The sequence below is a fragment of the Melospiza georgiana genome, chromosome 27 (genome assembly GCF_028018845.1).
Source record: "Melospiza georgiana isolate bMelGeo1 chromosome 27, bMelGeo1.pri, whole genome shotgun sequence".
Lineage (NCBI taxonomy): Eukaryota > Metazoa > Chordata > Aves > Passeriformes > Passerellidae > Melospiza > Melospiza georgiana.
The window spans coordinates 5,894,837-5,912,184 of record NC_080456.1 but is presented as its reverse complement, the minus strand read 5'-3'; the positions used below and the strand labels follow the sequence as shown (position 1 = coordinate 5,912,184).

General features: G+C 64.2%; 2 protein-coding genes across 2 annotated transcripts; one reads left to right on the top strand and one right to left on the bottom strand.

The window, feature by feature from the left end:
- Positions 1-3,137: 3,137 nt before the first annotated feature.
- Positions 3,138-11,885, bottom strand: SMIM35 (small integral membrane protein 35). The gene is made up of 6 exons (XM_058041395.1): positions 11,807-11,885; positions 6,558-6,645; positions 5,962-6,143; positions 3,760-3,876; positions 3,374-3,407; positions 3,138-3,243 (listed from the first exon to the last, which is right to left on the bottom strand). Exons 3-6 carry the CDS (start codon positions 5,975-5,977, stop codon positions 3,138-3,140), a joined length of 273 nt encoding a protein of 90 aa, XP_057897378.1. The 5' UTR covers positions 5,978-6,143; positions 6,558-6,645; positions 11,807-11,885.
- On the top strand, positions 8,810-16,439 carry TMPRSS4 (transmembrane serine protease 4). The gene is given in 14 exon segments (XM_058041141.1): positions 8,810-8,935; positions 8,938-9,093; positions 12,721-12,751; positions 12,883-12,996; positions 13,108-13,260; positions 13,347-13,476; positions 14,187-14,288; positions 14,377-14,417; positions 14,804-14,963; positions 15,415-15,581; positions 15,702-15,797; positions 15,885-16,024; positions 16,154-16,303; positions 16,428-16,439. Coding segments are annotated over 14 exon segments (1,578 nt in total).
- The last annotated feature ends 909 nt before the right edge of the window (positions 16,440-17,348 follow it).

The following is a 17,348-nucleotide window of genomic DNA, read 5'->3' as shown; positions in this document are numbered from 1 at the left end:
GACCCCAGGGATGGACCCAGAGCCTTTCCTGACCCCAGGGATGGACCCAGAGCCCTTCCTGACCCCAGGGATGGGCCCAGAGCCCTTCCTGACCCCTGGGATGGACCCAGAGCCCTTCCTGACCCCAGGGATGGACCCAGAGCCCTTCCTGACCCCAGGGATGGACCCAGAGCCCTTCCCGACCCCAGGGATGGACCCAGAGCCTTTCCTGACCCCAGGGATGGACCCAGAGCCCTTCCTGACCCCCGGGATGGACCCAGAGCCTTTCCTGACCCCAGGGATGGACCCAGAGCCCTTCCTGACCCCAGGGATGGACCCAGAGCCCTTCCTGACACCAGAGCCTTTCCTGACCCCTGGGATGGACCCAGAGCCCTTCCTGACCCCAGGGATGGACCCAGAGCCTTTCCTGACCCCAGGGATGGACCCAGAGCCCTTCCTGACCCCAGGGATGGACCCAGAGCCCTTCCTGACACCAGAGCCTTTCCTGACCCCTGGGATGGACCCAGAGCCCTTCCTCACCCCAGGGATGGACCCAGAGCCTTTCCTGACCCCAGGGATGGACCCAGAGCCTTTCCTGACCCCTGGGATGGACCCAGAGCCCTTCCTCACCCCAGGGATGGACCTAGAGCCCTGCCTGACCCCAGGGATGGACCCAGAGCCCTTCCTGACCCTGCAGAGACCCCTGGGGGAGCCCAGGGCAGCACCTGGGACGCTCCCACAACCCCTGCACGAGCCAGGGCACTCCTACCCACACTATGGTCTGTGTTCTGCCACTCTCGGACACAGACACTATTTATTGCATTTCATTTGTAAATACAGAAAGGATATGTTATTTATTTGGTCTATTTGCCTGTTTATCCTCTCCTGAGGCCAAGCTGAGCTGTCTGTTTCCAGATTTGGATGTTCTCCATCAGCAGGACGCAATGTGCCTTTGCCTCGTGTGGTTTGGAGAATTTCCACGTCACAACTGGGAAAATGGAGAACCAAGGCAGGTCTCCAGGAGTTCCTGGGGAATTTGTGGGGGCGATCAGCAGAGGAGCAGCAGGGAAAAGGAGCTGGGCTGCTCCCAGTGGTCCCACAGGGATGCACACCCCATGGGACAGCCCCAGGGAAGGACAGGAGGACAAATCAAACCCAGGGGGGGAGGAAAGGTGAGAGCCAGGGCTCTGCTCAGCAACGTGGTGCTTGGTCATGGGTTGGGCTCCGTGACCTCAGAGGTCTTTTCCAAACAAATCGGTTCTGTGAACAGCTGTCATCAGAGTGGAAACAGGGTGAGATCACCAGCAGCTCCTCCAGGTCTCAGGGAAGTTTTTCCAGAAGTCATTTCCAGGAACCTTCAGGGTGGGAAACCCTCCTGGGGGAATGTGGTTTTCAGGTGAAGGGGTTTTTGGGTTTCTTTTCAGCTTTTCCAGCTCAGGCAGGAAAAGAGGGCTGATCCTTTGTGTTTCCTTCTCTTACATCTTACACGGCCCTGCTCACACGTGAGATCCATCCCTGCATCCCACAGGGACGTGGAGGGCACTGGGAGCCTCCTCCTGCCCCTCCGCTGGCCCCATCTCTTCTCCTCTGTGCATTTCGAGGGTTAAAACTTTTTGCTTTCTTTTTATTTTTTTACAACTTCCTCTGGAAAACGCAGTCATCAAAAACGTGGCTTTTTTTTTTTTTTGTTTTTCTTTTGAACGCCGCTGACGTCGGGCCCCACGGGCGGATCCTGCGTCACTCACGCAGGGCTCTGCTGGGTCCTGCTCACACCGAGGGCTCCCAGCCCCCGGCAGCTGCATTTCCCCTTCCCCTGAGCAGCCAGAGGTCTCCTTGCAGCCAGGAGAAAGCCGCAGACCACAGCGTTCAGTTTCGGTGGCCGAGAGCACAGCTGGTCCCTCTGAAATCTGAAATTTCCCTGGAAATCCCACTCTGTCCTCACTGGTTTCCCTACGCACACAGCCACGTGGCTCTCGTGAGTTTTTCCTTTTTCTTCTGAGAGAAACTTGCAAAGAAATGGTCCCAAGAAATGGTCCCCCCGTGCCTCACCAGCCCCCCTGGCCAAGCAGGGCCCCTCTCTGTGGCCACAGAACCTCCCCAGGGCTGTTCCTGTGCTCCGGGCACTTCACAGCCCCTTGTTCTGCTGAAAATGAAGGCAAATGGCACCAAAAATCCAGGAGGAACATCCACGGCGGCTTTCTGAGGTCTTTCCTTGCACTGGGAGTGTGAACAACCAACTTCCATCCATGTGGGTGCAGGTGCTGGATGGAGGAGGAGGAGGAGGAGGTCTGAGACAGATTTCCCATTTCCTCTCGGTGTTTTCTGCAGTTGCACCAATGCACTCACGCAGTTCTGGGGCTGCTCCTCAGCTAGCTCCCTGAGGAACAGCCTGGTGCCCGGGCCCTGGGTGTGCAGGAGGCTGGGAGGCCTCTGAGCCATGGGGAATGTGCTGTTTTCTGCAGGATGCTGAGGAATCCTGGACAAAGCTGCATCCTCTTCCTCCATCCCAAGCACCAGCGCCGGCCCAGGCACCTCCTGTGCACTCACGGCTGCAGGGACCCGGTGAGGGAACTGCAGGTGGAGGAGATGCCCAGGGAATCCGCGGAGTTTCCCTCTCTGGAGATGTTCCAAACCCACCTGGCTACGTTCCTGTGTCACCAGCTCCAGGTGACCTTGGGCACAGGGCGGTCGGACCAGAGGTCCCTTCCAGCCCCAAGGATTCTGTGATCCTGGGAAGGTTTTTCATCAACAGAAACTGCACCGTGGCCATTTGGGTTGAAATCCAACAAATTCAGGGGCTGTTTCTTACAGAAGTGAGAGCGGAGGAATTCCCCCCGGGCAGTTTTGGTTGCTTTCTCTGTTGGTGCTGGGCTGTGGGTGAGAGGCAGAGAGGGGAAGCTCTGCAGGAGCAGCCGGGCTCCAGCCCCATCCTCTGTGCCTGGGACAGCAGGAAAGGAAACACAAACCAAGGCCTGTGGGGGAAAAAGCAAACCCAGAGCTCAGGGAAAGCCTCTGAGCCCCAGAGCCACGGGCAGGACTGGAAAACCTCGGGCTGTGCTGAGGAAAGCTGTGATGCCCAGGGGCTGCCAGGCGGCACAGAGGCTTTGGGGGGGACAAGGGGATGTCCTTCTTACCTGTCCAGCAGCCCAGCTCTCCCCTCACGGCCTCTGGCTGTGGAAGGGCTCGTAGGCACTGCCCGAGGTGCCCAGCGAGCCGCTGATGCTGAAGGGTGGCACCGGCTGCAGTGCCACCGAGCCCAGCCCGCTGCAGGGACAGCACGGGGGTCACCGAGCAGCAGACCCTCCTCCTGCAGCCCCTGCCTCCTCCTGTGGCACCCTGGCACTGCCCAAAGGGAGGTGCCAGCCTGCCCTGGTCCCCCCATGGTGTCACTCACCTCGAGTGGTAGAGGCTGAAGACAAAGTCAGGCCCTGGGGAGGCACGAGGAAGAGGAGGGAGAGGAGTCAGAGCCGTGTGCTGCTGTGAACCCACGTTTGCTTTGCTGTGAGGGGCAGGGTGGGGACGAGCAGCAGGAGAGCACCAGGACATTGCTGTGCATCCTCCTCCTCACCCCAGGGTGCCCCCAGCTTTGCCCTGAGCCCCCTGCACCAGGGGTTCCCATCTGCCGTGTTCCCCACACCACAGGCCCTGCAGCCCCGTGCTCTGAGCCCCCTGTCCCCTGCCCCATGCCCCCATTCCCTGAGTCCCCTGCCTTGCCCTGTCCCCCTGTCCCCTGCCCTGTCCCCCCATCCCTTGCCCTGTCCCCTGCCCTGTGCCACTCACGGCGCTGGCAGTGTCCCCGCCGGTACCAGCGGATGAAGGTGTAGCCAAAGCTGGCCAGGATCAGCAGGGCCAGCCCGATGCCCAGGACAACCCCGAGGACCCTGACGGGCTCTTGTCCTGGAAAGCAGAGGCAGGAGGGGCTGTGCACACAGAGCCCCGGGGGGCTGCGGGTCCCCATTGTCCCCTGCAGGGTCCCCACTGTCCCCTGCAGGGCCCAGGACAGCCGGGAGCGGGGGTACAACCCTCCGGCATGAGCTTTCCCCGCCGCAGGGCTGCCAGCACCGCGGCACAACCGTCTCTGCTGTCCCCAAAGCCCCGTGCCGGAGACCCCCGCTGTCCCCGGGTGGGACGGTCGCTGGGAGCGGAGGTGGCCGCCCTGACCGGGCTGTGTCCCCACGGCTCGCGGGGCGCTGCTCCTTTCCCGGCGGCGCTGGAGCATTCCTGGGCCGGCAGTTCCCTCTAGAGGACGCTTCGCTCAGCGCCGGGCGGGGACAGAGGCGGCCGGGGCTGCGCGGGATCCGTGCGGGATCCGTGCGGGATCCGTGCGGGATCCGTGCTGCCCCATCCCTGCCCTCCGGCAAAACCCAGCGCCGATCAATGCCCCGGGGCTGCCAGGGCTCCGAGGAGCCGGGCACAGCCCCTGAGCATCGCTGCCTGCGCGGACAGCTCTGCTGGGCACGGCCAGGCGGGCACAGGGGGTCTGGGCACGCCCAGGAGGGCACAGGGGGTCTGGGCACTGCCCCCAGCAAGGCCAGGCGGGCACAGGGGGTTTGGGCACTGTTTGCAGCACGGCCAGGAGGGCACAGGGGGTTTGGGCACGGCCAGGAGGGCACAGGGGGTTTGGGCACTGCCCCCAGCAAGGCCAGGAGGGCACAGGAGGTTTGGGCACGGCCAGGAGGGCACAGGGGGTTTGGGCACGGCTAGGAGGGCACAGGGGCTTTGGGCACTGCCCCCAGCAAGGCCAGGAGGGCACAGGGGGTTTGGGCACTGCCAGGAGGGCACAGGGGGTTTGGGCACTGCCCCCAGCAAGGCCAGGAGGGCACAGGGACGGGAATCGATGCGGCACGGAGGAGACAGCGGAAGGGGATGACCTAAGAGCGGCTAAATTTAGGCAGATGCCAGCGGAGTGAGAACATTTCCCCTGTGGTCGCGGTGTTTACACGGCGAGCGCGGCCCCGGCGCGTCCGGCCGCCCGCAGCGCCCGCTCCGCCTGGCGGGACGGACAAACAGCCGCGGAGCGCCGGCCGCAGCTCCCGGCGATCGCGGGGAGGAGCGGGACCTGCCCTGCCCTTCCTTTCCCTGCCAGCCGGCCCTCCTGGCACGGCTCAGCATCCGTGGGTGGCCAATGCGCCTGCTGGGGCAGGGGCGAGCGGCAGCGCCGGGACCCCCGAGAGGGCGAGGCCAGGGAGCCCCGGGACCCCCGGACATGGCAAGCGAGGCCAGGGAGCCGTGACAGCCCCGGGACCATGGACATGGCGAGGTCAGAGAGCCCCGGGACCCCCGGACACGGCGAGGCCAGGGAACCCCGGGACCCCCGGACATGGCGAGGTCAGGGAGCCCCGGGACCCCCGGACACGGCAAGCGAGGTCAGGGAGCCGTGACAGCCCCGGGACCCCCGCACAGGGCGAGGCCGCGGAGCTGTGGTAGCCGTGAGTCACGGAGGAGCCGCGGGGCCGGAGGAACGTGCTGCAACAGCCTCCCTGAATCAGCCGGCTGCCGAAACTGCCCCGTCCCCACGCCCACGGCCCGTGGGAGGGTGACGGCGCCGTGCCCGGGCCCTGCCCCGTGCCCGGTGTGGGAGGCGTCCCTGCCCTGGTACCCTCGGAGCAGAGGTGCCCACATCCTTGGGCACGGCTCTGAGCAGCGCTGCAAGGGTGCAGCACCCAGCAGTGAGCCCCAGCCCATGGGGAGCAGGGAGGGAGGGCAGCAAAGCACTGCCCGTGCCGTGAACAGCCCAGACCTGTCCCCTGAGGGGGGCAAAGGCACCCGCTCACCTGTGCAGGGTCCATGTCCTGCTCACCTGTACAGGGTCCATGTCCTGCTCACCTGTACAGGGTCCATGTTCTGCTCACCTGTGCAGGGTCCATGTCCTGCTCACCTGTGTGGGGTCCATGTCCCACTCACCTGTGTGGGGTCCATGTCCTGCTCACCTGTACAGGGTCCATGTTCTGCTCACCTGTGTGAGATCCATGTCCTGCTCACCTGTACGGGGGTCCATGTCCTGTGCCACGGGAGCTGCTCTCGTTATCCCGGCCTGGAGCTGCTGCTGAGCCCCGTCTGTGCTGGAGCCTGGCACGTCCTGCCTGTCCCCTGTCCCCTGGTGACACGGCTGCCTCCCTGCAGCGAGGCTGGGCTCCAGTCCTGGCCCACTGGTCCGACTGGTTCTCGGGGAGAAAGCAAAGGAGCTGCAGCAGCCACGACCGAGGGCACAGCGCCGTGCCCAGCCCGCCTGCGTGGGCAGCTCTGCCCTCACACTGCTGCACGAGGCTCAACTGGGAGCACTGGGAGTACTGGGAGCCCGAGGAGCAGGGACAGCCTGGACACAGGTGTGCCCAGCCCGAGGGACAGCCCGGACACAGGTGTGCCCAGCCCGAGGGGCAGGGATAGCCTGGGCACAGGTGTGCCCAGCCCTGGCAGGGTGCCCGAGTGGCCGTGTCCTCTGAATGCCACCTCCCAGCACCAGGAAGGGGCAGAGGCCCACGCAGAACCCAGGCTGGGTGGCTCAGGGGACAGGGAAGGACAAGGGGGACCCTCAGCAGCTGTGCCCACTCAGACACATCCCAGAATGAGGCACTTACAGCTCTACTTGGTCATCTCCAAGTTCCAAACCAGAGCTTCTCTTGGGAATCAGCTCCTGGTTGTAGAAAGAGGGAAAACCTCCTGTGGCTGCAGGGAAAATGACAAAAGTGGCTGCAGGGAAAAGTGACAAGCTGTGACCATTAACGGCTGGAAACTGGGTGGGATCGCTCCTTGCCTTGGACAGGACAGGGATGGGATGGGATGGGATGGGGTGGGATGGGATGGGATGGGATCGATGGGATGGGATGGGATGGGATGGGATGGGATGGGATGGGATTGATGGGATGGGATGGGATGGGATGGGATGGGATGGGATGGGATGGGATGGGATGGGATGGGATGGGATGGGGTGGGATGGGATGGGATGGGATGGGATGGGGTGGGATGGGATGGGATGGGATGGGATGGGATGGGATGGGATGGATGGGATGGGATGGGATGGGATGGGATGGGATGGGATGGGATGGGATGGGATGGGATGGGATGGGATGGGATGGGATGGGATGGGATGGGATTGATGGGATGGGATGGGATGGGATGGGTGGGATGGGATTGATGGGATGGGATGGGATGGGATGGGATGGGATGGGATGGGATGGGATGGGATGGGATGGGATGGGATGGGATGGGATGGGGTGGGATGGGATGGGATGGGATTGATGGGATGGGATGGGATGGGATGGGATGGGATGGGATGGGATGGGATGGGATGGGATGGGATGGGATGGGATGGGATGGGATGGGATGGGATTGATGGGATGGGATGGGATGGGATGGGATGGGATGGGATGGGATGGGATGGGATGGGATGGGATGGGATGGGATGGGATGGGGTGGGATGGGATGGGATGGGATGGGATGGGATGGGATGGGATGGGATGGGGCTGTGTCCGTGGGACTCAGGGATGGTCACTCAGCCCTGGCCAGCCCAGCCTGCCCTCTGCCCGACCCCAGCAGAGCCAGGTGCACGGAAGGCTGTGCCATGCCCAGAGCAGGAAGGGTGACAGTGGCACTCCAAGAAGCACAGCCCTGGAGGCTTTGGGGCTGTGACACAACACCTGCAAAGCTCAGCTGCAGCCTCGGGGCCTGCGGGTCCCCAAGGGAGGACTGGCTGTTCCTGCCATGGCTCCCGGGCTGCTCTGCCTTCCATGGCAGAACTGGGATGCTCTGGGGAGGCTGCCAGGACCTGCCAGGTGCACCAAGGCCTGCCCAGCTCCCACTGGTGCAGCCCGTGAGACATTTCTCAAGCTGAAATCTGCCACAGCAGCACAGGGCCCTACATCCCTGGCTGCACATCCCACATCCTCTGGACATCCCACACCTCCCAGGGGGGCTGGAATCTCAGTGTGAGTGTGGGGAGGGTGCCCCTTACTGCAGAGCCACAGGAGCATCCCTGGCCAGGCTGTGCAATGGGCAGGATCCTGCTGGCAGGGCTGGGCTGGCACAGCTCCCTGAGGAGCTGCAGGCCGCGGGTGCTCTGCCACTGGCAGCAGCAGCAGGGCCATTGGGAAAGCTGCATTTCCACGGGAGAAGGGGGTAATTAGCTGCATTTCCATAGGAGAATGGGGTAATTAGCTGCGTGGCACATCCTGCACGCCCAGCACCTCCAGCATGAGTGGCAGAGGGCACCAGCAGCCTCCCCGAGCCCAGCCCGCTCCCTGGGCACCCTCACCCCCTTGGGCGCTCCCTCCCATCCTGCCGGGCTAAGGCAGACGGCTCCATCCCAGAGGAGTTGGTTATTCCTGGATAATCACGGACCCACGAGCCTCAGCCATCCCGAGATCACCCCACAGCTCTCCTACTAGTGGACAATCGATGAATCACTTACTCTCAACCCTCCAACTATGATTTATTAATCTAGTTACAAAACAACGAGTAATGCCCCCAGACAAAAAAGGGCACCCCGTGGTGCCCCCCTTGCAGCCTGGGGTCAGCTCCCACGGGCACCCCCTGCCTTCCTTCAACTCCCCCAGCCCTGGCAGCCGTGACCCGGCCCCGGCGGGGACACAGAGCCCGAGTGACCCCGAGCACAAACTCTGCTCCTTTCCTCCTCCACCTACTCGAACCTCGCCTTGACAGCAGCCCCGCGCAACGCGGAAGAGCCGCACAAAGAACGGGATGGCCCTGGGTCCTCTTATCATCAGGAGGAGCAGGAAAAATCAGTCCGTTCCCTCCTGATAAGCCGCTTGGTGACAGCAGCCCGGCAGGTGAGTCACCTGCGGTGCAGATGCTCGGGAGATTAGCGCAGGTGATGGTGCTGCTGATAGACCGGTGTTGTATTACCATACAAACCAGAATTCCTGTTTCACAACTCTCCTTGTGGGTTTTAAGGAGGGCCGGGGCGGCGCTGCCCCAGTGCGAGCGCGGCGTGGGCACGGAGCGGGCACGGAGCGCAGGGCACGGAGCGCAGGGCACGGGCTGCGGAGCACCGCGGGCCGGCTCCAGGGCAGCCGCAGCCTCCGCGGGCCCGCACCGGGCACAGCCGCCGGCATTCCGCGGGCAGAGGACCCCGCCGGAGCTGCACGGACATGGTGAGTCTGTGGCAGCGCTGCCCCCAGCCACGGGATGGGCACCGGCCCCACGAACACCCCGTGCCCCCAGCCCGGAGCGGCGCTGAGGGGATGGAGCAGCCGGAGCCAGAGAGCTGCTGCTCCCCAGCAGCCAAGGAAGGGTTTTCCCTGTTCCCCACAACCCTCCGTGGCTGGGCACGGAGCTCGGGTGCCAAGGAAGGGTTTCCCCTGCTCCTCACCTGGGCACGGTGCTTGGGTGCCCCCAGCTCTCTCTCCCACATTTCTGGGGCTGCCTTTCCCTTTCCCGGCCCGGGGAACAGACAAGCAAGGCAATGCCCCCCATGCCAAGGGGAACAGCACCTCCTGAAGGGTCTGATCCCCCTCCTGGGCACTGCCCGGGGGACAGCCAGGCCCTCCCAGCCCTCAGTGCCTCTGCCCAGCACCGGGGACGCATCGGGGCAGGTAGAGCCACCAAAGCCCGGGCAGGCCCTCCCTGGCAGGGGGACACTTCCCCAGGAGGGCACAGGGGTATGGCCGGGCTCGCCGGGCACTGCCAACCCCCCGGCAGCAGCAGCAGCAGCACAGCTGCACACCAGCCCTGCAGGGTGGGGAGCTGCCCTGCAGCGCCTGCACACACCCACGGGGTAAATCCCCCGGCCGAGGAGTCACCCCCGCAACCGCAGCGCCCTGAGAAGCTCGGCGGGGTGAGGGAGCAGAGCTGCTCCCGAGGGAGGGACAGAGCCCTCAGCACACCCTGCACGGATCCCGGCTCACAGCGGAACTGCACGGCCCCTGCACGGGCACGGGCACGGCTGGGGCTGGCACGGCCGCGGTGCCACGGAGAGCTCAGGAGAGCGCAGCAAGGGAGCTCAATCGGTCACGGTAGCACGGAGCTCTGCAGGAAATAATGGGCCTCGCCCCTGCCCCGGCTGTGGATTTAACCAGTGCAGCTCCTGCTCGTGCTGGGGCTGGAGAGGAGTCACGGAGAGGCAGCCCCAAGCTCTGGATCCCTTTGGAACTGAGCAGATTCATGGACTGAAGAAAATGCAAAAAAAACCCCCAAAACCCAATAACCACCCATCTCATCCGCATCCACACCCGACCTGGTGTCTTGGAAAGGAGCCCAGCAGTGGATGAGGAGATGGGGACAGCTCTGGGCAGTGTCTGAGGTGATGGGGACAGCTCTGAGCAGTGGATGGGGTGATGGGGACAGCCCTGGGCAGTGGATGAGGAGATGGGGACAGCCCTGGGCAGTGGATGGGGTGATGGGGACAGCTCTGGGCAGTGTGGGGACAGCTCTGGGCAGTGTCTGAGGTGATGGGGACAGCTCTAGGCAGTGTCTGAGGTGATGGGGACAGCCCTGGGCAGTGTCTGAGGTGATGGGGACAGCCCTGGGCAGTGGATGGGGTGATGGGGACAGCCCTGGGCAGTGGATGGGGTGATGGGGACAGCCCTGGGCAGTGGATGAGGAGATGGGGACAGCTCTGGCAGTGTCTGAGGTGATGGGGACAGCCCTGGGCAGTGGATGGGGTGATGGGGACAGCTCTGGGCAGTGGATGAGGAGATGGGGACAGCTCTGGCAGTGTCTGAGGTGATGGGGACAGCCCTGGGCAGTGTCTGAGGTGATGGGGACAGCTCTGGGCAGTGGATGAGGTGATGGGGACAGCTCTGGGCAGTGGATGGGGTGATGGGGACAGCTCTGGGCAGTGGATGAGGAGATGGGGACAGCTCTGGGCAGTGGATGGCTTGATGGGGACAGCTCTGGGCAGTGTGGGGACAGCTCTGGGCCCTGTGGGGACAGAGGAGCAGCCGTGCTGCTGCAGAGGGCCCTGCAGGATCCATCCCAACCCGGCCCGTTCTCACAGGGAACCGTTAGGATCCCATTATCCAGGAGGTGCCCAGCCCAGGCCCAGGTGACACAGGAGGTCAGCATGAGGCAGGAGCAGCCCCACGTGCCCTGGGCTGGCAGAGGTTGGGGCAGCATTACAGAACTCCCCAGCCTCGGGAGCTCTTCCCTTCTCTGCAGAGAGGTGGCTCAGGAGGGGCAGCGAGGTGGGAGATGCAGGACCCGGGTTCCCTGCCCACCCTGCCCTCCTGCTCCAGCAGCTCCCTGGCACCACGGAACAGGTTCTGCACCCCAGAGCCCTGCAGGGGTGGGGAATTGGCACAGGGTGCCCGCACTGGGCACGGGTGCCAGCTGAGCCTGGCTTTGGGAAGGCTGCTGGCACTTCCTCAAGGAGCCAGACTCCAGCGTGCTGGGACACGGCCACACGGCACCAGGCAGGAGCCGGCCCTCCCCTGCACAGGCCACTGCTCGTCCCCAAGCCCCAGCCATGCTGCAGGGACACGGCAGGGAGGCGACAGCTCCTGGCTCACCAGCCAGCCTGCCTTTGTGTGCCAGCCCAGGGATAATGGCTTGGCACCGGCTGTAAACCCTGCTGGAAGGGTGTGTGTGCATGGCTGAGCATGCCCTGGCACCGTGACCCGGGCACAGAGGGCTCCCCTCTCCTCTGACCTTGGCACACAGCCCCAGGGCCCCCACACTGCTGTGCCAGGCCTCTGAGCCCTGGGATGGCACAGGGACCTCTGCTCCCCTCTGGTGTGACAAACATCTCCAAACTGTGCTGCTCTTGGAGCAAAGGCTCCCAAACCCTCCTGGACCGTGCACCCGGACCTGTGGGTTTATCACAGCGGGTTTAACCCCCCTTACCTGTGCTCATGCAAAATCCTGCTCTTACCTGCGGTGGCAGAGCCCAGCAGCAGCAGCAGCAGCAGAGAGGAGCTCGCTGGGGCTGGCAGGCAGCAGGCTCAGCGCAGCAGGACCACCTCTCCAGAGGGCTGCTCTGCGGCACGGCACAAGCACGGCTGGAAATCACGGAGCAGACCCCGGCAGTGCCCCCCTGAGCCTCCCGAGGGGGCTCCAGCCCACCCACCACGGGCTCGCAGCGCCTGCCCGCCCACGGCCGGGGTTTCTCGTTCGAGGAGCTGCTCCAGGAGGACAATTCTGAGATAACTCCGAGCAGCTCAAGCGGATCGGTGCCTGACTCATGCCCCGCGCAGCCCCGGCTGTGTTTACCCCGTCTCTTAGCAGCGGCACAGCCCTCCCCGCCCTGGCAGCGCAGGTTCCCCTGGCTCGGGCTCGTTCCTCCGGTGTCCCTGCGGCCCGGCAGGAGCGCCCGGGCTGTGCCACCCCCTTGTGACCCTGCCGGAGCCACAACCCCCCCGCGGTGACATGCCCGGTGCCGCGGCCCCGCAGGCGTGTGTATTTTGACTCAGGGTGTCTCTGCTCACCAGGGAGCGCCTCTTTCGCAACACCTGTGACTTTTCGAGCCTCAGGTGTGTTAATGACAGTAACTCTGTGCCGCTGGGAGCCACTTACTGGAACTGCACAGGTGGTGTCTATGGGAACACGGCGGCGGGTGACCCTGGGTGACCCAGAGCTGGGTGTTGCCACCGCAGCAGCACGAGCCATTCCTGGCAGCTCTGAAGTCACCTCAGGTGAAGGTCGGGGCAGTGTCCCTGCTCGTCCCTGCTGCCCTCCCTGGGCTGTGAGCTCACCACGGGCCCAACCACCCCGGCTGCAGCTGCCTCTCCAACCTTCCAGCTGCTCTCTGAGTCTCAGCTCACCACTGTTTTCCTCTCTGCTTTGCAGGACTCGGCCTCGGAGCGGCTCAACGGCAGAGGTAACACGGCTGGGAGCTGGGGGGCATGAGAGGTGCCAGGCTGAGCCTGGCCATGCAGGGCCATGCCCTCTGTGTTACAGGTCCCTACACGAGGTGCCAGGCTGACCTGGCCGCTCTCCTCTGTGTTTCAGGTCCCTACACGAGACCCAAATCCTCCAGGCCATCAGACTCCTTCAAGCGTGTCGGGATCCTCGTCCTGGCCGTGGTGCTCACCCTGGCCTGCCTGGTGGCCATCGGGTTCCTGGGTACAGCTCCTGCCCTCTGCCCCTCCTTCCCCGTGGCCAGGGCTTGGCCAGCACAGACCCAGCTCCCTGCCCAGGAGCTGGGGCTCAGCACTGAGCCCCCTCTCCCCGCAGTGAAGATTTACCTGGACCACCACTACCTGTTCTGCAAGCAGCCCCTGAAGCTGGTGCCGCTGAAGCAGGTGTGCGACGGGCACCTGGACTGTCTGCAGGGCGAGGACGAGGCCAACTGTCCCCAGTGGTTCTCCGAGGGGCCACCAGCCGGGGGTGAGTGCAGGACACCCCATCACAGCTCGGGGGGCCGGGTTGCTGCGTCCATGCCGTGCCAAAGCTGACCGTGTGTCTGCCTGCAGCCCGCGTGTCCAAAGACAGATCCATCCTGCAGGTGCTCCAGAGCCACACGGGCACCTGGTCCTGTGTGTGCCACGACCACTTCACCCCGGCGCTGGCCAGAGCTGCCTGTGAGCAGATGGGCTACAGCAGGTACCTGGCTGCTTGCCCTGCTTCCCCTTTCCTAAAAGCTGCTCTGCAGTGGGGCTCTGCTGCTCTGTGAAGCACTCAGAGCTCTGCACTAATGGTTTCAGCCCGTCCCCAGCACACAGAGCACTCTGTGGGTGCCCAGGAGCTGGCTCAGAGCCTGGCAGCCTCCTGTGAGAGCAGAGTGCTGTGCCCAGCTCTGTCACAGCCCGTGGGCACCCTGCCCTGCCCCTGCCCTGCCTCCATGCCCCCTACCTGCAGCCCTGCCCCTTCTCTGCCTCCATGCCCCCTACCTGCAGCCCTGCCCCTTCTCTGCCTCCATGCCCCCTACCTGCAGCCCTGCCCCTTCTCTGCCTCCATGCCCCCTACCTGCAGCCCTGCCCTCCCCAGAGCAGCCCAGGGTGCCAGCACAGCTCACCTGGGGAGCAAGGCTCATCCCTTTTAAGATGGGTTCTGGTGTTTGAGCCACTGCAGGAGCCCAGACTGAGTCAAACCTGGCATTTTCCAGGTCCCAACTGCAACAGCAAGGAGCCCCCTGAGTTCTCCCAGAGCCACCTGCTCACTCCTCTGCATGGCAGGGAATTCTCTCCCCTCCCTGTTCCCGGGCTGTGACATCCCCACTTTGGCACCCCTGTCCCACAGAAGCCCCTTTTTCCTATGGGATCCAGTGCCTGTGCTCCCCCACACCTGAAGCCCTGTCCCCCCATGTCCCGCAGCACCCCAACTTTCCAGGGCGTGGAGGTGAGCGCGGGGCAGCCTCTGCCTCCCCGCGAGGTCGTGCTGAGCAACGGGAGCCTCCAGGTGCTGGAGCCAGGCAGGTGAGTGGGGACGGTGTGCACCCCATGGGGAGCCTGTGGTGGTGCCTGGCAGGGCAGCCAAACGCAGCTCTCTTCCTTCCTCCTGCAGGAAATGCCTCTCGGGGCTGGTTGTGTCACTCTTTTGTTCCAGTAAGTACCACCGTGGTGCCCGGCCCTTGTGGGCACCGGGGCCTCTCTCCTGGCACGGCCCCGTGGGAATGTGGCTCCATCCCAAGCCCGTTCCACGGTGTTTGCACGAGGAAAGATGGATTTAATTACTGCTCGCCTCGTTACGCCAGCACAAACCTCCCAGCAATGAAACACCTAAGGGAGGCTTACCCAGCTTTGCCTTTACCGGCAAATTACCCTGATTAAACTAATTATCAGTTTAATTCTCCGGGAGGCTGGAGCAGGCAGGGGGCGGCTGGACCCCTTCTAACAAGCCTGGGCACGAGGGGTGACAGCAGCGCTGTGGGGATGAGGCGCTGTGGGCACGCTGCTGTCCCTGGGCCTGCCGTGTCCCCGTGTCCCCACAGACTGCGGGCAGAGCGTGCGGACCCCGCGGGTGCTGGGGGGCAGCCCGGCCGCCATCGAGGCGTGGCCCTGGCAGGTGAGCCTGCAGTACAGGAAGGAGCACATCTGCGGGGGCAGCATCATCGCGCCCGGCTGGGTGCTGACGGCCGCGCACTGCTTCAAGTGAGTGAGGATCTCCTGCCAGCCTGGGCCTGCTCCTCCCATCAGCCATGCCGAGCTTAGCAGTGCACTCCATCCCATGGTCAGGCTGAGCTTCCAGTCCAAAGTGCACCCTGATTGGGACACTATGGGCAGGAGCTCAATATCTGCTGTGAGGTCACCCTAGCAATTATCCTCCTCTCCGTTGTCCTCCTCAGCGGTAACTGCACCCTCAGCACTCTGGCAATCACCCAGGAACCTCTGTACCTTATTTGCTCTATAATATGATACCTCTCTATGCTCGCTGAGACCAACCGAGCAATGGGGTTGGCAGGGGGCTCTGGGGCTGGCAGGGGGCTCTGGGCTGGCAGGGGGCTCTGGGCTGGCAGGGGGCTCTGGGGCTAGCAGGGGGCTCGGGGCTGGCAGGGGGCTCTGGGCTGTCCCCACAGGTGACAGCAGCACTCTCTGTGCACAGGAACAACCCCATCATCCAGAGCTGGCGTGTGAAGGCCGGCTCGGACCTGCTGTCGGGCGCTGCCACCATCGCCGTGGAGAAGGTGTTCCTGGCCGAGGTGACCCCCGCGTCCCCCAAGGACAACGACATCGCCCTGGTGAAGCTGCGCTCCCCCGTGCACGACTCAGGTGGGCCTGGCAGAATGTCCCCTGCTGGCTGGAACGGCAATGCGCAGTGTGGCACCGAGCGGGTGCCCAGCTGGTGGCTGTCCCCAGCCAGCCTGGGCCCCCCTCCCATCTCCTTTCCAGACAGCACCAAGCCCATCTGCCTGCCCTACTTTGATGAGGAGCTGGTGCCGGGCACCCCCCTGTGGGTGATTGGCTGGGGCTACACAGAGGAGCACGGTGAGTGGCACAGCCCGGGGCTGGCAGGGACGAGGCAGAGCCCCAGCAGGAGCAGAGGGTCCCTCTGAGAGGCCGTGTGTCCCCCAGGGAAGCTGTCGGAGCGCCTGCAGCAGGCTGAGGTGGAGCTCATCGACGCGCAGAGCTGTAACCTGGCCGCCTACCACGGCGATGTCACCGACAGGATGCTGTGCGCCGGGCTGCCCCAGGGCGGCGTGGACACCTGCCAGGTGCGGGGCAGGGCTGGCCAGGGGCTGGCTGGGTTCATATCCACCTGTGCCGCAGCTCCTGGGAGGGCAGAGCTGCTCTGGGCACGGCTGCGGCTCTGTGGGGCCATCCTGAGGGTCTGTCCTTGCCAGGGGGACAGCGGCGGGCCCCTGCTCTACTCGGGAGGGCACTGGCAGGTCGTGGGCATCGTCAGCTGGGGCCAGGGCTGCGGCACCCCCAGCACACCTGGAGTCTACACCAGCGTCCGTGCCTACCTGGACTGGATCTACGCCGTGCGCAGGGTCAGTGCCGTCCTGCAGCTCCCTTCGCTGAGCTGCCCCCGAAGGGACACCTCTGCCGCTTTGCTCTTGTTCTGGCCGCCCTTCCGGAGCCCTCAATGCCCTCTGTGCCTCTCTCTCCCCGCAGTCGGAGCTCTGAGACCTGCCGGAACAGGTCGCTCCTCGCCCCCAGCCTCCCCTCCCGCCCTCTGCCCTGGCTCTGGCAGCAGCAGGGCCACGATCTCCGGCCACGGAAGGTGAGCAAGGCTCCCAACGCCTCGTGGCAGCTGTGATTGAGGGTGCCAGGGCCCAGCCAAGGAGGCAAAGGGTGACTCGGAGTGGCGGCCACTGAAGGAATCTCTCTGGCCCCAGCTCCCTTCCGGAGGAGGATTAATTTATTGCCCCGTGCTGACCCCGCTGTGGCAGGATGGCTCCTGGGGGGCCAGGCTGCTGTCAGCTCGCTCCTGTTGTACAGAGAGAAATGATGTTTGTGCTCTACACCCTCCCCCCATCCCCATTAAAGGAAAGGATTTGTTTTTCACTCAGCCTCCCGAGCCTTCCTCCTGCTTCCTCGCAGGATTATTTTACTCAGCCACCCCCCAGACCTAAACAAACACCCACAGCAACCCCAAACACCGGCGAGTTTCTCTAGTAAACGTAAACTTTATTTCATTCAAGGCAAAGCTAACTAAACCTCTACAGTGCAAAGATGTGCTGTAAGTCATCACAGAGCCCGGCGCACACCCCCCTGTGCTTACCCCCAGCTTCCCCCACGCAGCTCCACCTGTGCTTGGACACACACACGTGTCTGTGGCAGCACACACCTCAGGGTGCCCCTGCAGCCCCCCCAAAGCCCTGGGGACAGCAGGGACCCCGCAGGTGCTGGCACAAGCCCCCAGGGCAGCCCGCTCCCCCGGAGCACCCGTGTGATCACGGGCTCGCATTCCCAAAAGTGCTTTTGTGGCCGTTTCCCAGCGAGCCACAGGAGTAATCTGTAGCAGGCTTCACAGAGCTCGGGAGAGCTCCATGGAGGCTCCCAGACCATCCTGCGTGGCTCGACAAAAAGGCC